The 26873-nt window shown below is 36.9% G+C and overlaps 4 protein-coding genes and 1 long non-coding RNA gene across 6 annotated transcripts; 2 read left to right on the top strand and 3 right to left on the bottom strand.

Annotated features, from left to right (window-relative positions):
• Positions 1–111: 111 nt before the first annotated feature.
• Positions 112–2590, top strand: LOC127814222 (40S ribosomal protein S18-like). Of its 2 annotated transcripts, none has more exons than XM_052355586.1 (4): positions 112–219; positions 349–509; positions 1953–2141; positions 2311–2590. In XM_052355586.1, exons 1-4 carry the CDS (start codon positions 217–219, stop codon positions 2414–2416), a joined length of 459 nt encoding a protein of 152 aa, XP_052211546.1. In that variant the 5' UTR covers positions 112–216; the 3' UTR covers positions 2417–2590. The 2 variants fall into 2 exon arrangements, with proteins under 2 accessions (XP_052211546.1, XP_052211545.1); XM_052355585.1 differs by having other exon boundaries at positions 124–255.
• Positions 2591–4723: 2133 nt separating this feature from the next.
• On the bottom strand, positions 4724–5727 carry LOC127814220 (transcription repressor OFP12-like). Its single transcript, XM_052355578.1, has one exon. It carries the CDS (start codon positions 5474–5476, stop codon positions 4835–4837), a length of 642 nt encoding a protein of 213 aa, XP_052211538.1. The 5' UTR covers positions 5477–5727; the 3' UTR covers positions 4724–4834.
• An 8135-nt stretch (positions 5728–13862) lies between these two features.
• On the bottom strand, positions 13863–14969 carry LOC127786999 (uncharacterized). The gene has a single exon (XM_052314822.1). The coding sequence runs from the start codon at positions 14626–14628 to the stop codon at positions 14146–14148; it is 483 nt and encodes a 160-aa protein (XP_052170782.1). The 5' UTR covers positions 14629–14969; the 3' UTR covers positions 13863–14145.
• Positions 14970–17957: 2988 nt separating this feature from the next.
• Positions 17958–20066, bottom strand: LOC127787682 (uncharacterized). Its single transcript, XM_052315741.1, has 2 exons — positions 19829–20066; positions 17958–19625 (listed from the first exon to the last, which is right to left on the bottom strand). Exon 2 carries the CDS (start codon positions 19310–19312, stop codon positions 18674–18676), a length of 639 nt encoding a protein of 212 aa, XP_052171701.1. The 5' UTR covers positions 19313–19625; positions 19829–20066; the 3' UTR covers positions 17958–18673.
• A 3335-nt stretch (positions 20067–23401) lies between these two features.
• Positions 23402–26189, top strand: LOC127786594 (uncharacterized). Its single transcript, XR_008019993.1, has 3 exons — positions 23402–23606; positions 23811–25765; positions 25874–26189. It is a non-coding gene; the product is annotated as an uncharacterized LOC127786594 (long non-coding RNA).
• The last annotated feature ends 684 nt before the right edge of the window (positions 26190–26873 follow it).

The following is a 26873-nucleotide window of genomic DNA, read 5'->3' as shown; positions in this document are numbered from 1 at the left end:
AGCCCAAGAGTTGAGGCCCAGCCCACTTTAATAGCCGTACCAGGCACCGGAGGTGCGCCCCGGGTCGGCCCGTTTGACATTAAGTTACCTTATTGGACGTAGAAACTGAATAGGGTTTGGGTACTTCATATGTGGCGAGGCGCAGAGAGCAAAACCACACATCGAAGCGAGCGAGAAGAAGAGCTTTAGCAGATTGGATCTTAAACCCTAGAAACAATGGTGCGAGCCAATGCCAATGCGAAGCTCTCGTCAATCGTTCGGCCTTTCAATTCGTGATTTCAACTTAATAGTTTCAGCGCTTTACACTTTGAATGGATCATCCTTATTTGTGGTTTATGGCATTTGCAGTCGCTGGTAGCGAATGAAGATTTCCAGCACATTCTGCGAGTGCAGAACACGAACGTGGACGGGAAACAGAAGATCATGTTTGCTATGACGGCGATAAAAGGTATCGGCCGTCGTTTCGCCAACATTGTCTGTAAGAAGGCAGACGTCGACATGAACAAGCGGTGTGCTTTCTGTTCCTTATTCTTCAAAATTCTTATTTCTTGCCCATTCTGTAATTTATTTTATGTTTTGGCGTTTCGTGTGTAGATCACCTGTTAGCTTCACCGATTTCCCCGATCACAAATTCCATATTTCTCTATTGAACAAATTTATCAGGCCTTACATTGTTGTTTGGTATTTGCTTGATTTATCATCCAAGCTTTTCCCCTTATCGCTGTTATTATGAACTCGTTTATTTTATGCAGTTTTTTATGAATGTCTTCATTGAACATGTGAAGAATCCGTATGAATAGCTTAGAAAGCGGATGGCCTTGTGGATATGCCAAACATATAGGAATATATATAACCCAATAATTCACTCATGGATTCGCAATGCACGCGCATGGCTATCATTTTTATGGCTGGATGGAATTTTTTGTATTCTTTGCTTTGATTCAATTCTTATATCATGTCTCCACAAAATATTGCGAGTTCTATGTGTTTTCTTTTATCTCGTGTTGTTTATTTGATAACTTACATTTACCACCCTTTATTTGCATTACTTGGATAATATCCCTTGATATTCAAAACTTAAACTGAACGCAGCCTTTTGAAATTATGCTGCACACCATTGCTTTTTTGATAATTTATAACTGGTCCTCCATTGGTTGTAGACATGATAGAAATTGGGAGCTAGTACTGATCAACCCACCTCTATCCTGGATACATCTAGCCAAGACCAATCTCAAATTCCCATTCCACCAACAGTGACCACTAGTGGTTCAGTTCCTTGGCACCATTATTGGCTTGGTTTGTCTGTATCGTTGCCTTTGGAACATTGGCTCCCCAACTCTATTATTAAACCCTGGCAGCCCTGACTTTGTTGGATAGAGACCGCCCACCTCAAGCAACAAATCTTGACATGGTCATGGAATTTAGCTTTTAACAGGGAAGGGTGTTTTTGCTAGTTAACCCAAAGCTTAGAGATAGTTTGTGTAATTTACTTTTTATTGAATCTAAACTAATCGCATTGGAGGAAGACCCATACGCAAGTACAATGAGGCATCGCCACTGTACACCAAAAGGACTATCCTCTTCTTTTGAGATATGGAAATGCCTTGTGTACCCAGAATATAAGCTTCCTGATCTTTATGTCCCTGTATTTTTTAAAGTAGGCATGCTGGAGTTGAAACTGCCACCTTTTTGCATATTATTCTGTTGGCTGCAATTTAAGGGATGTAATGATGAACTGCATTTTAAGATGTGTTTATGATACTATCAATTATTACCAAATTCTTCATCCAAGGAATGAAATTAGCTCTTATTTCAATCTGTTCCCCTAGTTTGCTTCTGAAGTTTGCAACCTACTCTGATTGTAGCATGGTGATGGGTGAGCAAGTTTCATAGAATTTATCCTGAATATCTGGTTTTGGAATTTTCTCTAATGGTTGAATTAACCCTCGTAGGGCTGGTGAACTTTCAACTCAAGAACTGGATAACCTGATGACAATTGTTGCAAATCCTCGCCAGTTCAAGATCCCCGACTGGTTTCTGAACAGGAAGAAGGATTACAAGGATGGGAAATATTCTCAGGTGACGTCCAATGCACTGGATATGAAGCTGAGAGATGATTTGGAGAGGTTGAAGAAGATCAGGTATGCCTTCATTTATGGTCTGATGCTGCTTTGTTTAGCGTGTAGAGTGCTGTTGAATTTTTTTTTTTTTTTTCCTTGTAATTCGTTGTAATATCTTCTCAACAATTTGGAAGTCAACCTTAGGTCTTCAGTTATTGAGTTTTTACTTATTGATTGACATTTGGAGTAGGAATCACCGTGGTCTCCGTCACTACTGGGGTCTTAGAGTCCGTGGACAGCACACCAAGACCACTGGCCGAAGGGGAAAGACTGTTGGTGTCTCCAAGAAGCGATAACCTGGTTCCCAGTTTTTTTCTTTTTTTGAAAAAAAAAAAAAAGTTTTGCAGCTAGTTTTGTTAGGGGTTTTCGCTCACATTACTAATTTTACTTAAAAAGAGTTTTATCTTTGGTTATGAGTAACTTGCAACCAGCTGTTTTCAGCTACCCATCTATATCATTATCTTCTATTATGGCTTCTGCTCCATGCAGCAATCTTCTAGTTTTATCTACTTAATTTGATTGGATTAGATTTTGGAAGTAGTTCAATATCAAAAATGTATTTATTAGTCTTTGATCAGTGCTTCTTAAAAAGGTTTACACCATTGCACCAGACGAAAGGTGTTCCGTATTTATATGTGGTGGGGGAGTAGAATACAAACTTGCCTCTCTGGACTAGATATTAATGTTAATATATTATCATCTGTACTATTTTATGTAGATATTGTAACCTGGGGCTATTAGGCTATTGTCAAAGGAGTTGAGACTTTTGTTTGGGCAGTGATTAGCCATCCTATGTCATATTTGGTGATCCTAACCAGTGGCGTGAGCCTTGGGCAATCCAAGACTTGTTGGATGAAGTTCAACCCTAATACTTCTTGCATCGACTTAACTTACAATTTGAGGATCATCCAATAGATTGGACAAATCTTCTATTAGGTTTTTGAGTATTATTATCAACATCTTCACTTTCTTGAACTCTAAGTAGCAATGCTAATAATAAGGATGGGAGACTTAAAAGAGAGAAATTTAAGACCCATGAAACTTCAACTCGATAAAATCAAGTAGCAACTCCTACTATTTGCCTTAAGTTATCTTCCAGCTGGTTAATATATCACCTTTCAAACAACATATCTTTTTGCCAGATCGTGCATCAAGATTCAACCAAATTGCTATGAGGTCAGAATGATGTACTAATACCATCGTCAATTTAAAACAATTAACAACAATTTTGAAGCATAAACACCAATTCGCCCCCTGGCAGTTAGCATCTCTTAAGTAATTTAATCATCCAACCTTATTTCACCATTGGAAACATTACAAACCACGAGTCTGACTTATCCTCACTCCACAAAACAAATATTAAAAAAAAACAAAACAAAACAAAGATTCCCCTTCTGCGGAGCTTGTCTTTGTTGGTTTGTTTATTGATCTAAGATTGGCCAGACTTTAATCCCCAATACTGTCTGGACCGTCTGTGCGTGAAGATTCTGTCCATTCAGCCATGCAAACCTGCAGCATGTATGTGTATGTGTACTATCCACATGTGCTGCAGATGATGCCTGAGAAATCATCATTTTTAAGTGTCTTCTAGTTCTAGTTGGCCTATTAATTAAACACATTATTTATTATAGCTGTCCACACTTCCCTGCAAAGCCCCTTCAGAAAGCTCTTTGGAGCTGCCGCTGCTGCAGGCAGGCCTAGCTTCAGAGTTTTGAGGTTACTAGAAAGTAGAAACAATGAGCCCACAGGTTTTCTTTTCTCTTATTGTCATTTATTGCAAGCTTACAGGATAGGCTCTTGTCTTGGGCATAGAATCATAAACCCACTTTAGTGGTAGATGACAAGGAGAAAATATTAAGTTATAATTCAGTGAGCAGTGGTACTAGATGACAATTGAAAATATGAGTTGAATTATTAATAAATAATAATTGAACATCTATTGTTCCGTATTTAGCAGAAGAGACAACAAAAGCTGGGATGGGAACTGGAATTATCTTCAAGTACTTATTTTTCCCTTTTTCTCTTACCCCATGGCCTTTTAAACTTTTCCTTGACTGGATTATAGAAATATATAAAATTTTATGTTGAATGTAGTGAGCCGTTAATAATCACAATCCTCAAAATGATTTATAATTACATAATATTATGAAATCATTTGATAACATAAGTTATCTAATACTCTACTAATATAAAGTACAAATGGGCTAATCCCATAATTAGCAGTTGCCCATTACACTACTAGAACTACCATTGGGAAGAAGAATCCAAAATAAAAACATTATCGACTATGATGTATGATGATACCAAGATTGCCAAGAAAATTCACTTATCCTTATATGCCACAAATTTGGTAGGGAAGGCACCCGATCTACCCAAACAAAGATAAGATTTTATCTCAAACAGAGTGGAAATGGCAGAAAGCAAATAGATGGGGAGAGGATAGAGAAATATGTCAGCAGAAGATGAATCAGACCCTACTGCACAAGACATGGAAGATATATAATTGAAGCCAACAAATGGACCAGACGAGATGAAGATCCCCACCCCGCCATCCATCTATCTATATCTATACTAACGCCCAGAAATATACAGAATTCAATCAGTTTCCATATTAAAAAAATCCATAAAAGGAAGATGAGATTATGATAACCCAATTGATCGATGTAGTGTAGCATCCCAAAAACAGCATTAATTACATTATTCGATTCGTTACGTTACGTACACTGTCCGGAGGAATCAGATTTCCGGTCGGGACTCTTGGCCGCCGGCGGCGGCGGCGACATCAGAGAGACTAGGAGATCGGCGAAGGCTTCGACGATGAACTTGTGGGTGCTCTTGGGGTTGAGAGAAAGATAGCACGAAAGGAGCTCGTGCAGGCGGTCACAGTTGGCGCTGACGTCGACCAAGTCACGTGCCTCCACCATCTCTTGCATAGATCGGCGGAAGTCGTTGAACGGGTCCGGCGAGTACGTGGGTATGGGGACGGCGCCACCGACGAGGGCGTCCGGAGGCGGCGGGGCGGCGGCAGCGGAGGAGGAGGAGGAGGAAGAGGGGGAGATGGAGGAGTCGATGATGGAGTTGGAGAGGCCAGGAGAGGAGCAGAAGAATCGTTGGGAGGCGAAGGCGGTGGTGAGGTCGGGAGTGATGGGGCCGGCGTCGGCGTCGGAGTCGGAGGTGGAGTCGACGTCGTAGTGGGAATCGACGGTGAGGTCGTAGAGAGAGTTGAAATTGGTGAAGGCGTCGACGGAGGAGGGGTTGGGGCGGCGATCTAGTTGCTGGGGCGACGCAGAAGCGGCAACTCCTAGTTTGATCTTGGGGAGGCAGAGGTTAAGGTTTTTTCCGATATTGTTCAGCATTTGGATTTGTTGGTTTCCTCTCTTAGTAATTTATCTTAGTTTTCCGATGTGATCGAACGAAAGACAGACAGATCGATCGCAGACTCGGAAAGACCAGAAGAACCACGCCGAGTATTTGAGGGCCTATTTTACTATCTTCCAGTCACTCACTGCCCTCAACCTCTGCTCTATTTATACACATTATTTATATCAGAGATCCAGATGTGCCTCAGTCTGTGTGGGTGTGTCTGCAGAGAGAGAGAGAGAGAGAAAGATAGAGAGAGAAAGAGAGAGAGAGAGGTCAAAATTTACTCTTTTAACTTATTATAGGGTTTTTAAATTTAAATTTATATAAATTTCATAATAAAACGAGCGACGAGTTAATTACTTTTTATTTATATTTATATACATATATATATATAAAAGGTTACTTCAGCTGTGCTAGAAGTTTGAGGACAAGACAAAAGAAAGTACATCAGGTTGGAAAAGGTAGCGGATTTCTTACTTTCCTCTGTGAGCTGAATGTACGACCTGACCCAACTCATCCGAAGGACTTGACAAGACAGCCTTATATATATATATATATATAATCATGCTCCAAGTATGGAGAATATTTATAAATTCAATAATCGAATTAAATTTCATTCAATGATAAAATCTTATTGGACTTTATTTGAATGAATTTAATTGAGTTTAATCCACTAATTAAGCCTCATCAGACTTAATTTGTAAAGCCCAATTGAACTTAATCTGTGAATTAAGCCTGATCAAGTTTAGTTCATAAAACCTAATTGAGCTTAATCTGCAAATTAAGCCCGATCGATCTTAATTTATAAAGCCTAATTGGATTTCATCTAGAATGAAGCCTGGGGCTTCATCTAGAGACGACAGTGACAAGGCAACGTGATGGTGCAGTGGCAGTCAGTGCGAGGTACTATGGCGAGGCGACGACAAGATGTAGCGGTGATCGCGTGAGGTGTTGCAACGGGGCAATGACTGGATGCATCAACGGTCGGCGAGACGTATTGCGAGGCGTTGTGAAGGAGACGAGATGCATCGCGAGGCGACATGAAGGCGGCAAGGCGTATGACAAGGCTACATGAAGGCAATGAGGCTCATCGCGAGGCAAGTAAGACTGTTAAAAAGAACTCATTTCCACTCGGATCATGCTATTTGTACAGAAGCTCATTTACATGTGAGTTTACAAGCAAGGTGAAAAGACTATTTTATTCCCCGCTCTCTTATTTCAATGACCATTTTATCTTTTTCTATCATTTCTCTCTCTTCTTTTTCTCATGTCTCTTTCTTGTCCTCCCCCTTCAATATCGCCCGTCAACGCCTACTGCTGCCTCACTTGGTCGACCGTCGTCGTCATCTCTTGCTTGATCGACCGTCGCCTCGCCTCTCGAACAAGCAAGAGGCGAGAGGCAATGACAGCTATCTGCTAGGCAAGGCAACGACGAGCGATAAGGCAGAGGTAACGATTGAAAAGAAAAGAAAAGAAAAAGAGAGAAAAATAAAAAAGAAGAGAAGTCATAAATTTCTCGCGATAAATTCCCAATTCATTACGAGAATATCATCATGTAAAGTCACTTATAAAACTATTTATCTACAAATAACATTATACGTTGGACTCTTAACAACTCCACTCTCCAATACACTCCAGTCTCCACTACACGTAAGCTTGATCCGATTGAGCTCGGGGTTGGGGGCGTTGAAGCCAAACACTTGGAAAGCGCGTGAAGATAAGGACAGGATTTATGATTGACGCAAAAAGCGCACATGCAAAGCAGGTGGCGGCATGCACGGGATATTTTAACATCGTCTGCTCTGCTCTTGGGGTTATTTGCGCATGCAACCGTCCGATTGAGGGACGCGATGGATCATGGGATTCCGCTCATCAGAAGGCTGGGGCCCGTTGCCAGCCCCCGGCCCTGGCGTTTCATGCTTCTGCGTTACCACTGGGGAAATGGTTTCTCTTCCGTACCTCACCGGGCTGCCTTTCTTAATTTTCACCGAAGAAGAAACGTTAAAATGTAATGATTTTTATTCCCAACGTGATGCAATCATGGCCCTTCCCCGCCCACTGCTTCAATCATCCGATTCGCACCTTTGTTTCATCAAACGGTGTAAATTATTAAGATTTGGTCTCTTGTGTTTTCGGACTTCCATGATTGGATTGTGGTCTTGTACTTTTCACCCCTAATCTGTACCCTTTCTTTTCAAATTCAAATGGTTGGATTAGGTATATAGGTATGGAAATTCATTTCATTTTTTAATATATCAAATAAAATTAACTAAAACCCCATTTCATTTTATTTTTATATATAGCTTTAAGTTGAATTGTTGGGAGTATAAAGCAAGCTTTGATGTGGCCCTTCTTCAATGGGTTCATTTTCTCATTTGTTGTACCAAACTGAGAAAAATAAATAAATAAATAATGTTAGAAAAGAGGGAGGTTAATAATGAGTTTACGTAGAGAGGGAAGGGCGTAGAAAACCAACTATAAGAGGGAAAACAATATTGCATCGCATGGAAGTGGAATGCCTAACCACCCTCCCAAGTGCCCAACCACCGTACGTAGGAATTTTTTTGTGGTACTCTTAAGACTCGAATGAATCAATTAATGGAACAACATATATACTCCCATTAATTGTCGACGATCATAGTTTAATTAATTAAGACACATGCACTCTCCATGACTAAGCAAATCATATAGACTACTTACGATTCCCCTTTGGAGAAATGACTCCATTGCTGTAGATTCCCTGTAAACAAGCAATCTCTTTTGTTGCAGTCATGCAGAGTTTGAGGGTTTTTCCTTTTTGTGTTCTTTCTGAAGTGAAAATATAAGGCAATAATCTAATCAATGCCATTGATTTCTTGAAGAGTGGGGGTTCTTTTTGAAAGGGGGACATGGCAATGTGAGGCCCTGCCAGAAAGCATAAAGCAGCCCACGAAAGATCACCATCACACTCTTATAACCCATTTCCCTTTTCCCTCCCTTTCCCGGAAATTAAATCAAAATAATGAGAGCTTTTCGAGTTCGCAAGTGCCAAATTATTGGTGCCATGCATTAGCTGCCTGCTAATAACAGGAGATCGTTGTCACGCGGGACACGTGTTGGATTCGAAGAGATGGATCCAACTTAACAAAGAAAATCAATTAGTTTTCCAGTCCCGGCGCCAGTGCTAGCTGAGTGAGCAACGCGTGCATAGAAGAGGCTCACGCACAGAACTCGACAGCGTATCTTAGCACATAGCTGTAGCCAGCCTAGCTAGCTAGCACTCAATTCTAACTGGGAAATACTCTAATTTCTATACCATATTTTCTCTTGATTTATATATATATATATATAGACTTCGGTGCAAATCTAAAAGCCAAATCAGGCAAATAGTGAATTTATTAATGAAAAACAAAAATTTATAAGCCTATTAATATGGGTATCTCTGTATGTGAGTAATTTTGGAAACTATCACCAAAATCAAAACAAAGATTCTGATAACAGATCAATATTGATTATCTTATTAGCTAAACAATATTAGATCCATCACTTCAGTGGCCAATAGAATAGTCCTCTAAGATCAATTTTTAATGCAAGTATTATTGTGGAATTAATTACAATTATTGCATTTTATTTAGAGGTTTCACACTTGCCAATAATGCCTGCATTTCTGATTGGAGTTTGCTCAACACAGGCAAGCTGCAAGCAGGCAGCAACTTGTGTGCCCAGTACTATGACTAAAACTAAAGGCTGACCAGACAGCATCCAGCAGTGACACGCAACACTTCAACTTGCAAAACTGTACGGACAATGATAATCAGTTGATGCCTCCCACAATATGCAAGACATAAAGATGCATTATATATTAATGAGTTGGTACACTAAGGGGCATGCTACTATTTGTACTCCGACAAAGGACGTCGCTATAGAGCTGCGTAAGCCAGCCAGCCAGCCAGGCTTAGAGATAGCCTGCAACTGACACTGGCCTGCTCGATCTGTATCAAATTGTGGGAGACAAAAAGAACACGTACGTAAATTACTTCGCAATTGCCTGCCGAACTGGAACAAGTTTTACTTTCAATTATTATGTAATATAGCACAAAGTTTTACTACTTTTACCACCAAGTATGGTTGGATATATATCACGATCATGTTACGAACACTGTTAACGTTAATAATAAAAGTACTAGCTAGGAACGCTCTCGCAGGCTCAAAACAGGTGTACATATAACGACTCTTAAAGACTCTGTCAAAACACACCCCCAACTTAAGTTCCGTAATTCAAATGGTCCTAGCTAGTAGAGCTACCTAGTTTGGCGTGTTCTTCATACTTAATTAGGCGGTTGCATGCCAACTTAAATTCTATTTCATGTTAAGCCTCGCGGCCGCGGACACTGCATCCGCCACGCCGCCCGGACGTACGGCCATCTAAGGGTTGTTCTGGCCTCCGCCACGGTCACTCCTCCGGCGTCACCCCGCGTCGCCGCTTTGTCGGATGGCAGCTTCTCAGTTGCATCCTGTCAACAGATAATTAATCATCATATATATATATATATATATATACCTCATATATTTTATTTTTACGTTCGTTGATAGCTTTAGCTTGACCCTTGACATGCATCGTTGAGTTCATTTTCTATTTGGTCTCAGCCGCCTTCATGGTGGCTGCGTCCTGTGGAGCTATGGGCTTGGAAGCCAGCTCGCCGGAGACGTAAAACAGGTCGCCGTACTTGATGGCTTCTTGTTCGGAGTTGGGTCGTTGCGGTTGCCCCAGGCTCATTTTGGGAAATTAATTTGATCAGAACAAAATTCGTCTTTTTTATATTAGGTTGTGTTTTCGAAGAAAGTCCAAAGCAGTGATGATATTTTGGGCAAGTATGATCTTCATAGATCTCGATCCGTGATTGAGATATAACCCAAATATCACAACTTGTTGATAGCCTAATTAAAAGTCAAGTCATAAACTTATTTATTATCTTTTTTGAGAAGAAATGGGCCTTAGCCCATTTGTTCAAGAGATGAAAAAACTCAACCCATTATTTATGTTAGCCCATTTGTTATGTGGCCCATTTGCTTTGTGTAAGTTCATTGTTGTGATGCCTTAATTATCTCATATAAATACTTTCTTTGTCTTTTTTGGAGACTCAAGTCTCTCTCTCCCTTTCCTCTGGTTGTATGTCTCCTTCTGTGGCGGAGCCACATGTTGGCCAACTGGGGCCTTGGCCCCAGTTGGTTTTTTTATTTTTTTATATATATTAGTATGAATAATTATAATTTTTATAATTTGGCCAGGACTAAAATTAGCCCTTGGCTCGGACTAAAATTCTTCCTTGGCTCCCCCACTGGTCTCCTCCTCATTCACCAACTTTTCTTGTCGCTTTGTGTGATATCTCTTTATTGATTTGCTTCATTGCTGGTTTGTGCGATGATTTACTTGTTATTCTTGGACTGTGCCTCACCAATTTTTTTCTCTATATATTAGGTATGGCCGATTCTTGCGGAGCTAAGCTTTGACGATTGATATGATTCTTACTTCTTGCTCTATCTTTGTGATTCTTGTTCCTTTGTGAACTCTACTTTGTGTAGAGCTTTTTGTTGGCAAGAAATTTTTGGGTTTTGGGCAAAAAAAGAGGTGTGATTTGGGCTGTTCGGGGTTAGATTTTCGTTGGAGCTTAGTAACCATATTCTTAGAGTTGCCTAAGTGATGATTGTTGCTCAGTTCTAAGCCTTGAATGCATTAATCTTAATTATCAGATAAAGTTCTGTTATGGGTGATCTCCGGGAATCAGCTAACGGGTTGGACCCGGTCCCGCAGGGCGAACCCAAAATACCCAAGGCCCAATAGGCCAGCTGGAATTCCTTAGAGGCCCACCAGACCCAGAGATCGAGGACCACCAATGAAGAGTCTCACGGTAAAAAGTCAGGTTGCTTGAAGACAGCGAGCTCGCCCTAAGTGAGCTCGCTCGCTCGAAACAGCATCTCAGCATCACAACATCACGACTTCAGCTTCGTCGAAAGACACGCCAAAGATTAGAACAGTCAGAAGACCACAAGATAATCGGAATCGATATACATCTGCCTATCAGAAGTAATTCAAATCCCTGAAGACAAGGAACCTATCCCTGATATTCCGGACGATAAGGAAAGCGCCATCAACGGAATAGACTCCTTCCATACTTAGAACTGATTTGAATTGTAAACAACACGACTCTATTTATAGAGGAGGATACGCCACTGTAAAAGATAGATGACTGAATTACATACTGTGACTCTGCCAGAACAACCAGAGAACAGTCGTGGACTAGGCACGATTCGAGTCGAACCACGTAAAAATCTTATGTGCTTCTTGTTTGTTCTTTTGCTTCTATTCCTTATTCTTCGACACCCGTTATCGCATTGTAGGCTCTTGGACTCCGGTTGACGATTCTCGTACGTTAACAAGTTCATTAATATTTTTATGTATTTTTCTCTTGATTCTGTTTTTCAATTATATTATACTAACATCTTGTTTTTGTAAATCTTTTGCTCACATCCTAGAATCGAATTCCATGAGTGTTCCATTTGCGACGTTGGATGCCTGATATATATGTATATGTATGTGTCTATGCGTGTAACTATTACATATATATATATATATTATTAGCACGTGTCCAGCGACGAGGAAGTATGTGTCACAGTGGCGGCGGCGGCGCGTTGGCACTTGATCTGGTACATGTCGTGACCGTCGAGAGTCGAGACACTTGGCCAGCACGCAGAAGTGGCTGAAAATATATGGACCGAATGAGTTCGAGTTGCTTTAATGAAATTTAGATATTCTGGAGTTGTTGTAGAGGTGGGCCGGCCCATGCCGTCCCTGTGCGGGCCGAGGCGCGGCCCAGTTTTCCACATTATATATTTGATATTAATTTTAGAAATAGTTTTATATATTAAAAATATTATTTTACGTAATATTTGTTAACTAAAATATAAATCAAAAAAGTTAAGATAGGAAAAATATTTCAGAATTTTATTCTTTCTAATGTATTTATTAAGTTTATTTAGTGATTTTTAGAAAAAAAAATTATATGACTTTTTATCTGACATTTTTTATATATGCTTATCTCTCTCCCCTCCAAATCAGCATATATTGTATCTTACAGATAAGAAAAAAATGATCCATATATCCTCTAGTGCATTTCAAAAAATTTAACAAATAATTTGATAAAAATCTTGAAATATTTCTCATGTTTATCTTGATAATTTTATATTTTATTTTAAAAAGTATTTCAAAGTTATCTTATTCATTTTAATAAATGTAATTTTAGTAAGTAAAATGTTCTTATATTTGAGAGAGAAAAAAACTGAAAAGTAATACAAGTTGTGGAAACGATCCAAGTTGTAGAAAAATAAATACGATATGTTACGAAAATAGAAAAATAATATTTTTTAAAAATACAAACAAAAATGCTAGAAAATGTATAAATAAAAAATATAAAAAAATTTAATATAAAAAATAATTATTCATTCAAATATAAAAATATAAATACAAATCGATTATGTCCCTAAGTGCTCGGAAACGATTTCTGTTATATGTATTTCCTGTATCACTCCACATGGGCCAGATTCGGTCTGATGGACCGGCCCAATCACCTGAAGTCAATAAGGCCTAGACGACCTCGCCAAAGAAAATCCAGCCACCATCGAAATCCGAAACTCGTAAAGCGAGCACCTGGTGAACTCCCGAGAAGCTCCCAACGTGCTCTCAGTTATCGACTAACGAGCTCTCAACAATATCCTTCAGTTCACTGGATCATCCAAGTCGCTGCCCTAAAATCTCTAGCTCGCATAAGTGGCAAGCTGCTGAGAAATCAGATATAGGGTTCATTTACTTTATCTGTAACAACTCATGCTCCTCATAATGGGAATCTCACTCCTAGTTTTGTGTAAACAATAAAGACTATTTGTCCCCCATTATGTAGTCTTTATATTTCTATATATTATCTAAATTGTAATGACCCCTCAATACAAATAGGGGTCAGAGGGACAGAAAGAAGGATGATACACCGTCATTCTGAAGAAATAATCAAAGTGCGGTCGTAGAATAGACATCGTTCTGGCCGAACCACATAAAAATTCTGATGTCAATTCACGTCCAAAATTTTTGTTTTCTTCTTCTTGATACTTTGGATTTATTCACCATGGCACAAAAACAAATCGGGGTCGACTGAAATTGAACGTCGACAATTTCAAAACATTTTCTTATTACAACAATAGCTCAAAAATATTTTTTTATGTGTTTCTTAATGTTTCGAGATAAAAAATATTTTGAAAATATGAAAATGTTACCATTTTAGTGCGTCAAAAGAAAAATGAAATAAAATATTAGATATTAAATGACAATTAATATTACGTAAAAAAAAGCAATTAATACTCAAACCATTAAAATGATAATATATTATTCTATTTTTTTAGATGAAATATGATATTAATTTAAACTACTTTCAAGAATAAAAATATGAAGAAATTGAAGACAGAAACAAGAACAGGAGGGGGCGAGGCAAATGCAGTAGCCAGAGGGGAAACGAACAGCGATTCTTCATTGAACTTGAAAGACTTGAGAAGAGATTTCATCTCAACAGTCTAACAATTAAAGTGGAAGACGACGACGGAAATTGATATCAACGGATGGAGGGGGTTTGCCGGATTACTACAGTACAAGAACAAACCGTCCGGCACCGACGTCGTCACCATTACCGTCAACCCAGATTTCTTCGGAAGCAGCAAAATTCACTTCTTTGGGCACGGTGACTACGAGTTCGCCGTCGCTATAGGACGCGGTGGCAAGCTCCGGGAGCGTGGACGCCGGGAGGCGGAACCGCCACATGTCGAGCTCCTGTGCCTCCAGCGAGAAATCAATGGCGTCGGTTCCCCTGACCACGAGCTTGGTTACCCCGGGGTAGATCTCCAGACTCTGAGCCCTGGCTCGGCCGCCGAAGTCGTCGGTGTCGACGACGAACCGGAGACATCCGGAGGTCTCTTCGACGAGGACATCGGCGTCCGAGCGGAACGGGAGCTCGATAACTTTGGCGAAGATGTGGGGGAGTCGCCGGAGCTTCCTCTGCCGACAGGCGAGTCCAATGTCGCATCGGAGCGTGACGTTCCGCGTCCTCGGCTGCGGATGAACCTTCATGATCGCAATCAAGAAACACGAAAACGGAAAGGAAAGCCGGCCGGAGATTTCTGAGCCTCGGACTGGGTTGAATATTGTCGAGTAGTCTTGTAGGAAAACGGAAGCCCCCAATTGCAAGAAACGAATCTCTGTAGCTGATTGGGTGAGAGAATCGAATCGGGGGTTGGTGCTTTATCGAGAGCGAAAAGAGCCAATTAGTTGCAGTAATTTCGTCCAATTTTGGGGGTAAATTACAGTAATGGGCCCGTCGTCGTCGTCAGAGTTCGACATGGAAAGTCCCGAGGAAAGCGTGTGTGATACATCTTGATTTCTATGGACGACAAGGCAACGAAGGAAGGAAGGTGCCTCGCTATTTCCTGCCTTGCCCCTTGCTTATTATACAGAGCCATAAAGTTCAGGCTTTCTCTGTGAGAATGGGTCGTAGAATATGGACCATGAAACCGACCGGAATGAAAAACATTCCAATAGGCAGCCAATACGACCTTAATATCTCCCAACCGTAAGCCCCCTTTTATTTTTAAAGCTTAAAATTCATACACAAAAAGATGATGATGATGATGATGATGATGATCACAAAAAGACGAATATACTTTTAAATAAATCTAAAAGTTTTATTAAATGTCCATCGATCTCTTTGTAATGTTGACGGATCGACCTATCACTTTTCAAAATTATTGTTATTTAAATAAAATAATATTTTTTTTATGTGAAGATTGTCTCAATTAACATCTATGAGTCATTTGAGAGAAGCGAATTACCTCTTTTGGGTGATCTCACTATCCTCTCGGACACACTAATCTCTTAGCTAAATGTCTCACGAGTCTCCCTCAACTCTTTTGCTGGTCTCTCACAAGTATTTTATTTAATTCTCTCGATCACTTGACCTGATGTCCCTCAATCTCATTAATCTAATGACCTCTTTCACCAGCACTTTAGTTATGTAATTTTCTTCTTTCGATAGATTTTTGAGCTTTTTTCTTTGGGTCTAGACACAACAAAAATCATCTCCTCCCTCACATCATTTGATAGAAGCAATAGCAACAAACTCTTGCCCATTCCTTGCATTCATCTATTCGTTCATCCTCTCTCTTTGTAGTTCAAATTATGGGAATCCATTGTCGATGGATTTCACTTGTGTTGTTTCAACTTCTCAATAATAAGTCAAACTTTAGGGTTTCTTCAATTTTTTAATTTTTTATTTCTAATTATATTTATATATATAAATACAATAGTTTACACAACTATATAAATGTAAACCATATACATTTATTGTTTGATATATAAAAATATTTTAATTAAACATAGAATTAAATCATAATTTATGTTATAGAATTAAATCAAAATTTACATTATACATTTTCTTACCAAAGCATCATTGAAAAGTATAATTGATCATGTTTTGTGGTTATAATTATTTTTAATGAATCTATTTACACAAATAAATGATACGTTTTGATGATTTTTACAATTTATTATAACGTGTAAGTTTTTCATTGGAACTTTTTAACTACTAGGTTAAATCACATTTTCTATAAATATTTTATTAAATTAAAACAATATATATATAACTTAAAGCACTCTTTAATTTTATTACTACTAATTTATCCTATTTTTAATTTAACCCTATCACAAAATAGTCCTTCTACCCAAAGCCCGATAGTATTTTTGACAGCCACGCGTGTAAACCCATTGGCCAATAACGGGCTTAAATGTTACATGTCAGTTGGCCCTTAAATATTATTGGGCCGAAAGGTCGGCGCCTATATATCGTAATTGCAAATATTAAATGGCAAGTTCCTTTGCGAGAGACCCACATAAGTTGGGCCTCGGTGGCCTAGGTGGCCCATTTGAGTGAGTTGTCAATGGGCCAGTTCTAGTTCGAATACAGCCCATTATTAAAAATTTAGTTTAGGGGTTATTAAAAATAAAATATAAAATTAAATTAAACTTAATTCCAATCATAGCTATTTAAAATAGCAAGGTAATAAATTATTGAAGTGTAAATAATATGGTATGTTCTCAACTTTACTTTCTGTAATAAATTAATTCTTTTAATTTATTTTATTTTATAATAATTATTAAACTTTGAATCTGGTTAGAATCATCTCTTATTAATTTTTTTTTAAAAATAAGTAAAAAAAGAAAATTAAAAAAAACCGCAAAAGTAACAATTGCCAATAACTCCCATCAGTAGCCACAAAAAGATTTTTTGTATATTTTATTTTTTTTAATGTTATATTATATGCCACCTAACTTTTTTTATGGGGTTTGACAAAAATTTTCAAGAATGAGTAAATTATAAAAGTTTCAAAAGTTTAATAATTATTATAAGACGAAATTAAGTACAAAAAATTATTTTATTAAGAGAACATAAAGTTGAAGGATGAATTATATTATTTACCTAATAATTAAACAAAACTTGCATTAAATAAAATGATCTACTTGGGTGTACACAGAGACACATAACGCTATGAATTGAAGGGCATTGATTAATGATTAGGCAGAAGTAGTACTACTAGTAGTAGTAGCAGTAGTAATAATAATAATAATAATAATAATAATACATGAACGCTCCAACTGGCCAGCATTACCCAACCATAATGGATTAGGACCTTATACTATATTGTAATGATAATTTAGGTTCATGCAGAGGCTTTTATATATATATATATATATATTTATAATGCCATTTGCCAAGATACTGTGACCAACAAATCTGAATTTCATCTTAATTTAATTGATCTTTAATTGAAAGATACATAAGCTGCGTTGCTTGTAGCCAACATCCAACTTTTAATGCATTATCTGCTCCACTTGAGAGATTAACAAAAGGATTTCAAATGAGAATAGGGCAAAAGAATATAAACTTTTCCCCCAAATGAATCCTCTGGGATCCTTTTCTTTGAGGAGCATTCAAGTTGCTATCAGAACAAACCCAGCTGCCCACAACCTAAAATAATAGCGTTCTCAACTGGGTTTGTTTTTTCTTTTTCTACTTTTAGTATAAAAAAAATATTATTTAGACATTTAAATTTAATATTTATAATGACTTTCATATCAACATCTTATATTATATATTATATATATAACAATATAAATATATAAGACCTCAATATAAACTAAGATTAATGTACTGACACCACTCAATAATTAAAAAATATAATACTAGGTCTTTAAAATATATAACATCAAAATTTGATATTTTAATTATTAAAAATTATTATTTTAAATACTCATTGTGACTTAAGAGTAAACAAAACTATTATTTACACCATATGAAAAAAAATATCGAAAACTAGTTTTCTTAAATTAAGATGCTACGTCACATATGAAAAAAAAAAAAGATTAAATTTGATTAAAAAAATACTTAAATTACATAAAAAGGCCTACAAATTTCATAAAAACCTAAAAATAGAAAAACTAGTTTGCTTCCCCTTCCCCCTTTCTTATTAAAAAGCTGAAGAGGTGGTGAAGGGGAAGATAGCACTCTCTCTCGGAGACTCTTTGACAGGAAAAAGACAGAATTGTACAGAAGCTGTGTAAGGAACCAAGTTGGGATTCTACAATATATACAGAGTATATGAAACTAAAAACCAAACCTAAGAAATGAACGAGATTGACTCCATTGAAATTGTAGGAAGATAAATCTTCATGCCATCATTAATTAACCAAACATTAGTTCATCTTATGCAAACAGACTTCAGAACCGTCAATCCCCAGAACCACTGCAATATCAAACACTTTAACAACCTAATTCCATCAACTGCTTCCCCTTCTGGTTCCGCATCAATTTCAGCCAACAGTCATCCATGTAAGCTCCCCAACCATTTCGCAAAGAGATGCATAAACGAAGCCCCATCAAGCATCAATGGCATCTCGGCAGACCACTGGCCAACCGTCCATCACTCTTCTTTTAACACCACTGCATGCCACTGAATAATCTTCTAGAAAGTTGCACAGCAGGCTAATTTATTAATCCTCTTTACAATCTACCACTACCAACTTTGCACAATAGTTTATTTACAGGAGTTTAAGCTCCTGCATTTCATTCATCTGAAATGTCAAGGTTGAGCATGCGACGGAGGGTCCTCGTCGCAGAGTCTGCACTGTCAAAGGGATTGCCAGAAGAGCTGCTATGGTTCCTTGTGGGGGAAGGGGGTGCAGACTTGGCTATTGGGTGAAAATCGATATCACAGGGTGGAGACGAGGGTAATTCAAGTGAGACAGTCCTCTTGGGGCGTAGAGAAAATTTTGGTAAGGGCACAGAACTAGGCGGGGGTGAATTTGAATATGCTGGTCCAGCCCAGAGCTCAGAGTAAGTCAATCCATCATTGAAAGACTGCTCCTTGCGCGGAGTAGCATTGATGTTAATAGGAATGGGGATAGCGCTACTTCTGGCAGTTTTTTTCAAGTGTTCAGATTCATCGTTGTTACGAGACTGAAAATGTGGCGACGCTGTTTTGGGTGAAGACAAATAAGAAGGTACCCGTTTGGTTACAGGAGTAGTACAAGCATTCAACGGAGATGGAAGTATACCGGCTCCGAACTGAAAGGTTCGGCAATTTATTTCTGTGAAGCCCCTAGAAGGTGGGGACCCAAACCACCCAAGCCTTGCTTGGCCTTGAGCCCTGCTTCTGCTGTGGTATTCATTCCGATGCTGAGCAACAACTACAAGAGTCTCCATCGTGATTATCTCTAAGTAAACTATGATTACTCGGTCTAGTCAGTTTCTACCACGTTAACCTTCGGGACCTAAAATCTACGACTACAGAAGACTCAACCAAAAGTCTTCAAACTCTGAATATCATTTCTTTAGGGATTTAATCATGTGAGATTGACAGTCATCTCTTGATCTTCTCCATAACCACCAGAATCTTAGCAGATTAACATTGATCTCAATAGATCCGAACAACACATCAGGCATATATACAGATGATCAAGAACCAGCAACAAACTCCTCGATTCCTTAGCAGTAATCGGAAATTCGACGATCAGATCTATTCGAAACAAAACAGATCGAAGAAAAATCAAATCAATAACTGTTGAATCACGCACACTCGACAAGGAACAGTTCAGGATAAAGCTAAAGAAGGAGTTCAAGAACTTGAACCGCTAGTTCATAGATTCAAGACATGTGAAAGTTTTCATTTCAGTTTTTTAATTTTTAATTCCCTCAAGAACCGACAGGGGAGGAAATCACCTGAACGGGCCGGAAAGTTCGCAGGGCGACGACGACGAATTAAATTGGTTACTTTTTCTCCTCGTCCAGAGCAGTATGATTTCTTCTTCACTTTCTTCTTCCCCTCAGAACGCCGTTGGAACTTGCGAAGTTGAGATAACGAGCTGGAGCGGTTCCGAACCAGAATCCCCGGATCTGAAATGACTCGCAAATCGGATTTAAATAGGCATATGATGCTTCCTGCGTCCGCCCTGTGGAAGTAATAAATATCATCATGGCTGTCCTCTCCTCAATAAAGTAAAGACCCCTTTGTCTTTGATTTACAGTTCACAAAATGGCACTGTGACTGCAACAAAGGAGATGGAAAATGTGCTTCTTATCTTCATTTTCAAAACTAAATTTTGTATAAAATCACTTTAAAAATAAATATAAAAATTATATGAAATAGAAAGTAAAGAATAGCAGCAGCACATTTTGTAAGCACAATACACCACTCAATAATTAAATAATATAATATTTAACTTTAAGTATAAAATATTAAAATTTAATATTTTAATTATTAAACATTATTATTTTAAATCCTCACACATGATTGAGAGGAAACAAAACTGTTATGAAAATTTTAGATCTTTTTTTTGAATAATTGTAGGCATTTTTAATGAAAATTTTAAGTCATTTTATGAAATTTATGTCTTTTTAAAAATATTTTAATACTTTTTATAAAATTTTTAGTTCTTTTTATGAAATTTGAGTCTCTTTAAATATTTTTAGGTCATTCTATGAAATTTAAGTTTTTTTTTTTAAATATTTTTAGATCTTTTTTATGAAAATTTTAGTTTTTTTATGAGATTGAGGGGTTTTTTTAGGTATTTTTTGTGAAATTTTTAGATTTTATAAATTGAATTTTTTTATGTAATTTAGATCTTTTTATAAAATTTAGGTTTTTTTTTATCAAATTTAATTTTTTTTATATTAAGGACCAAATATCAAATTTTTTAATTATTAAATAACTAAATATTATATTTATATATGAAACCTAATTTAATATATCTCATTAATGTAATTTCTTTTACATGACATGACTTTTTGGATGGTATAGATAAGGGCTCACTTACTCTTAATCAGGATAATAATTTAAAATAATAATTTTTAATAGTTGATATATAAATTTTTGATATTTTGAGTTTTAAAAATTAAATATTATATTTTTTAATTATTAAAAAATCTTCATATATATTAAACTTATAAACTATTAATAAAAATAAAAAAATTAACTATTCAAATATCATTTAATATTAGCAAACACAATATCACACGAGTTATCAAACACTATTTTATTAACATTGTTTTCTCAACCTAACATATATTAAATGTTGTTATATAGATATAACAATAAATTTGTTAAATAAAAACGACGTCTTCAAGTCGCTTAAACCTATAAAAACAAGAAAAGAGTCAGAGGGTATGGGGAGGTCCCCGCACAAACACTTCGACGCTTAAGTTAGACACTGAGTATGATAAAAGAAATTATATTGAAATTAATATAAAAGATTTCCCTACTTTTAAGAATGAATGACTCATTATTTATAAAGAAATATGAAATAATTTAAAATATAACAGAATAATGATTCTTGTAAATAACACTTATCTTGCCTTTTTTAGGGATAGAATTTCTCAGGGATGATACTTATCTAAATATTTCATAATCATTTTAGAATTAGAATTCGTTATAGATAATTATATATTATTTTTTTAAAATATTCAAAAAAAAATTTAAATGTTGAATTTATCGTGTTTGTGCATTTTGTGTGAGACCTTCCATATATGAGAATTTTATGCCCTTTTAGTCTAAAAATAATATTTTGGGCTTTTAAACTTTTTTGACATTTTAATGAGTGACACCACATTAAATAACCCCAATGTTTACTAACTCAATCTATCATTGAGAGACACCACTTCAAATTTATTTCTTAATTGAATATATAATATTATTAATCTTTTTATCCCTTTAACTCAATTAACATTTAACAACCACCAAAGTACATCAAGACAACAAAATAATGGAGGAGAAGTCTATTGTGCCTCAAAAGAACACATTTTATCCAAGATTTTTTAAACTAACACCTTTTGCTTTATGGCTTTGAATTCAAAGGTGCATTAAGTTGAATTTATGGTACGGCAATTGAGACGTTGCACCTTGTTTTTGGACAAGGGATATTTATTTTATCTTATTTTTAATATTTAAATAAATTTATTAAGTAACTAAAAATCAAAATAAAAGTATATTAAATTTATTAAATAAAATTATTTATTTTTAATATATTTATTTAATTAATAAAATTATTCTAATATTAAAAATAAAATAAAATATATTTATTATTATTTAATTATTACTTAAATAATTAAGATTCTATATTAATCATAAAAACAAAAGTAATATTAGGGGTCGATATTTTATTAAAGAAGATATTAAATAAAATAATAATATATATATATATATTTTTAACCTATTCCAACAAGGAAGTACTGATCATTTTATTATTTTAAAAATAAAAGGCAGTGATCTTGGGAATTGACACCGCTTTCGGCGGGGTAGGCCAAAGTTGTAATTAAAACGTTTCCTTTATTTTTCAAAATTATTTCACTTTAATTATCCAGCAAATCAAAGCAGAGCATCCATCGCGACTCACTCACTTGAAGACTTTATTATTTTAAGAAAAAATAAAAAAGAAGTGGGTGTGTGGGTACCTTTTTGTCTTTTCATCTTTAATCAACGGTCGCTGGCACCCCGGGCCCCGACGATTGGAATCCAGCTCCCGCAAGCCGACACCCCTTGCAGGGCCCCACCACCGAACCTTGTTATCTTCTTCTTATTCCTGCCGGTTGCTTAGAATGAACTCTATTCATAACTTTTATGGGTCCGACATGTCTTCTCCACGGTTACGTCTGTACCCTTGTGGGGGAAAGAATAATCAATTCAAGGTGGCCTGGGAAAACGTGCAAATAGACTAGAATGCCCTCTCCCGTCGCTTCGAATTTCGGCTTGCCACTGAACGAAAATGTCGAGACTACTAGTTATATTTTTTATTTCAATATTTTGTTAAATGATTGAACATCTCATTAAAAAGTAAAAGATTTATTTTTTAATTTTTTTAGTTTTATTGTATAAATAAATTAAAAAAAATGTCTTGTTTTTAATTTTCATTTTTATAAAAATATAGAATTTCATTTAGAAGCTAAAAGTACCCCAAAAAATTAATTTTCAATTTAGAGAACTGAAACTTTAAATATCTAAATTAGTACGAAAAAATGTAAATATTTATTTAATAAAAATTTCAAGTTCAATTCACCTATTCTTTATTTTCTATTTCATATAATTTTTATATTTAAATATATCCATTTTTAAAGTGATTTTATATATAATTTTAGTTTTGAAAATGAAGATAAGAATATTTTCCACCACCTTTCATTTTACAGTCACAGTGCCATTTTGTGAAATGTAAATCAAAGACAAATGGGGCTTTACTTTATCCAGGAGAGCACAGCCAAGATGACATATATATCCCTTCCACAGGGCGCATTATGTCTATTTAAATCCGATTTGCGAGTCATTTCAGATCCGGGGATTCTGGTTCGGAACCGCTCTAGCTCGTTATCTCAACTTCCCTAGTTTCAATTGCGTTCTGAGGGGGAGAAGAAAGTGAAGAAAATCATACTGCTCTGAACGAGGAGAAAAAGTAGCCAATCTAATTCGTCGTCGTCGCCGTCGCTCGCCCTGCGAACTTCACGGTCCGTTCAGGTGATTTCCTCCCCCGTCGTTTCTTGAGGGAATTAAAAATTAAAAAACTGAAATGAAGACTTTCACTTGTCTTGAATCTATGAACTAGCGGTTCCAATTCTTGAACTCCTTCTTTAGCTTTATCTTGAATTGTTCCTTGTCGAGTCGTGTGTGATTCAACAGTTATTGATTTGATTTTTCTTCGATCTGTTTTGTTTCGAATAGATCTGATTGTCGAATTGCTGATTACTGCTAAGGAATCGAGGAGTTTGTTGCTGGTTCTTGATCATCTGTATATATGCCTGATGTGTTGTTCGGATCTATTGAGATCAATGTTAATCTGCTAAGATTCTGGTGGTTATGGAGAAGATCTAGAGATTACTGTCAATCTCACATGATTAAAACCCTAAAGAAATGATATTCAGAATTTGAAGACTTTTGATTGAATCTGTAGTCGTAGATTTTAGGTCTCGAAGGTTAACGTGGTAGAAACTGACTAGATCGAGCAATCATAGTTTACTTAGAGATAATCACGATGGAGACTCTTGTAGTTGTTGCACAGCATCGGAATGAATACCACAGCAGAAGCAGGGCTCAAGGCCAAGCAAGGCTTGGGTGGTTTGGGTCCCCACCTTCTAGGGGCTTCACAGAAATCAGTTGTCGAACCTTTCAGTCCGGAGCCGGTATACTTCCATCTCCGTTGAATTCTTGTACTACTCCTGTAACCAAACGGGTACCTTCTTATTTGTCTTCACCCAAAACAGCATCGCCATATTTTCAGTCTCGTAACAGTGATGAATCTGAACACTTGAAAAAAACAGCCAGAAGTAGTGCTATCCCCATTCCTATTGACATCAATGCTAATCCGCGCAAGGAGCAGCCTTTCAATGATGGATTGACTTACTCTGAGCTCTGGGCTGGACCAGCATATTCAAATTCACCCCCGCCTAGTTCTTTGCCCATGCCAAAATTTTCTCTCCGCCCCAAGAGGACTGTATCACTTGAATTACCCTCTTCTCCACGCTGTGATATCGATTTTCACCCAATAGCCAAGTCTGCACCCCCTTCCCCCACAAGGAACCATAGCAGCTCTTCTGGCAATCTCTTTGACAGTGCAGACTCTGCGACGAGGACCCTTCGTCGCATGCTCAACCTTGACATTTCAGATGGATAAAATGCAGGAGATTAAAGTTCCTGTAAATAAACTATTGTGCAAAGTTGGTAGTGGTAGATTGTATAGAGGATCAGTAAATTAGCCTGCTGTGCAACTTTCTAGAAGATCATTTAGTGGCATGCAGTGGTGTTAAAACAAGAGTGATGGACGGTTGGCCAGTGGTCTGCTGGGATGCCATTGATGCTTGATGGGACTTCGTTAATGCATCTCTTTGCGAAATGGTTGGGGAACTTACATGGATGACTGTTGGCTGAAATTGATGCGGAACCAGAAGGGGAAGCAGTTGATGGAATTAGGTTGTTAAAAGTGTTTGATATTGCAGTGGTTCTGGGGATTGACGGTTCTGAAGTCTGGTTGCATAAGATGAACTAAAGTTTAGTTAATTAATGCTGACATGAAGATTTATCTTTCTACAATCTCAATGGAGTCAATCTTGTTCACTTCTTAGGTTTGGTTTTTAGTTTCATATACTCTGTATATATTGTAGAATCCCAACTTGGTTCCTTACACAACTTCTGTACAATTATATCTTTTTCCTGTCAAGAGTCATGTTTGTCTCCGTACTTATGACTCCTATTGTCTTTCCTTCTTACTTGTCCAGTATAAGTTCTTCTCTTCATCTTCCCCTGAATCGACTGCCCGGACATCCTTTTGTTTCTCCTACTAGTAGCCTGAATGCGCTGCTCGCATCACTTTCTTCTCTTTTTTCTCTCTCTTCTTTAGATATGACTCCTCTATCCTCACTCCGAGAGAGTGCTATCTTCCCCTTCACCACCTTTTCTGTTTTTTTAATAAGAAAAGGGGGAAGGGGAAGCAAACTAGTTTGTTGCTGCTTTTGCTTTTGGTTGTTCAGGTCGTATGGGTTATCTGTGTCAAGCCATCCAACTCTAAGCCCCTTTGGTTGTTTCCGAGAGTGGGCGATGCCCCTTTATCTTCAGTGTCTGTTTTTCACCTGTAGACTCTTTACATTCTTGGAGGTTGTTGATTATGCCGAGCTATTCAGAAGGTAACTACTATTTGTTCCATCATTGTTTTTACGGTGAAGCTGCTTATTTATTAGCATAGAGTTGAGCGTTACTCATAATTCCTTTCTTGTTTATTTTTTCTGTGACAGTGTGCTAGAAGGAAGCCGAACGAATAACTTCAGGAAGTTGTTTCTCAAATAAGGCAGTGTTGTTGACAAGTTATTTTCGTTTTTGGTTCACTGGGTTGTAGCCGTTTCCTGTTTTCTGGTGCCTATGCCCCCCCTTGTGGGTGGGTGTTATTATATAGAACAATAGTTTGGTGTTGTTCTGGAAAGTTGCCTTTATGTTAACACTGGGTTCTGTGTTTTGATTTGTTGGAGCTGTAATAGGCAGTGTTGGATGTAGATGGATTTATTTGCACCTTGTCTTACTACGTTTTAAAAGACTTCTATGTTATTTCGTTTATTGTTGCCTTTCGTGGGATGGACTTGCAAAGTGATTAGATCTTGTTTACTATTCTCGCCAATCGCCATATGTTATCTCGTTCTTGATATGATTGTAAGGTCTTCTACCAGGGAGATGGATTCTGGAGGTCTTAAAGCAGCAGCTGTTTTTATGCGAAATGATGGGGAACATGAACATATATTGGCACTCGTTTTCTAGTAGGGAGTGGCAAATCGTTGTTACCAATCATGTTTGGATTGTGTCCGCCTAAGAACATAAAAGAATCAGGGTGGGTTAACTTGGAACATGATAAAGTTAATTAATTGTGTTAAATATTAAAACTTTATAAATCAAAAAACTAGTCCCACGAAACATTAAAGGTAATTAATATAAGTTTTTTTATAAAGTTAATTTTTTTTTTCTATCTTTTAATTAAATCTCAAGATATTAAAGTGTTGCATATTCCAAAAAATAAAAATAAAAATAATAGCCCAATTACCTGCGTAAACCCGTAGGCTAGTGGGATTTGAAGACTAGTAATGTCAAAGTAGCAATTTTTTTTATAGTATAATTTTGCATAATTTATAATAATATTATTTAAAATAAATAATAATTTATAATAGTGACTATTAGATTGACTTAAGAGCCCATCTAAGGCAATTTTACCATTTCGTCCTTGTATCATCAATCGCAATAAGAGGGAAG

This window comes from Diospyros lotus, chromosome 12, assembly GCF_014633365.1.
Source record: "Diospyros lotus cultivar Yz01 chromosome 12, ASM1463336v1, whole genome shotgun sequence".
Classification (NCBI taxonomy): Eukaryota; Viridiplantae; Streptophyta; class Magnoliopsida; order Ericales; family Ebenaceae; genus Diospyros; species Diospyros lotus.
This window is presented reverse-complemented; position numbering and strand designations above follow the sequence as displayed.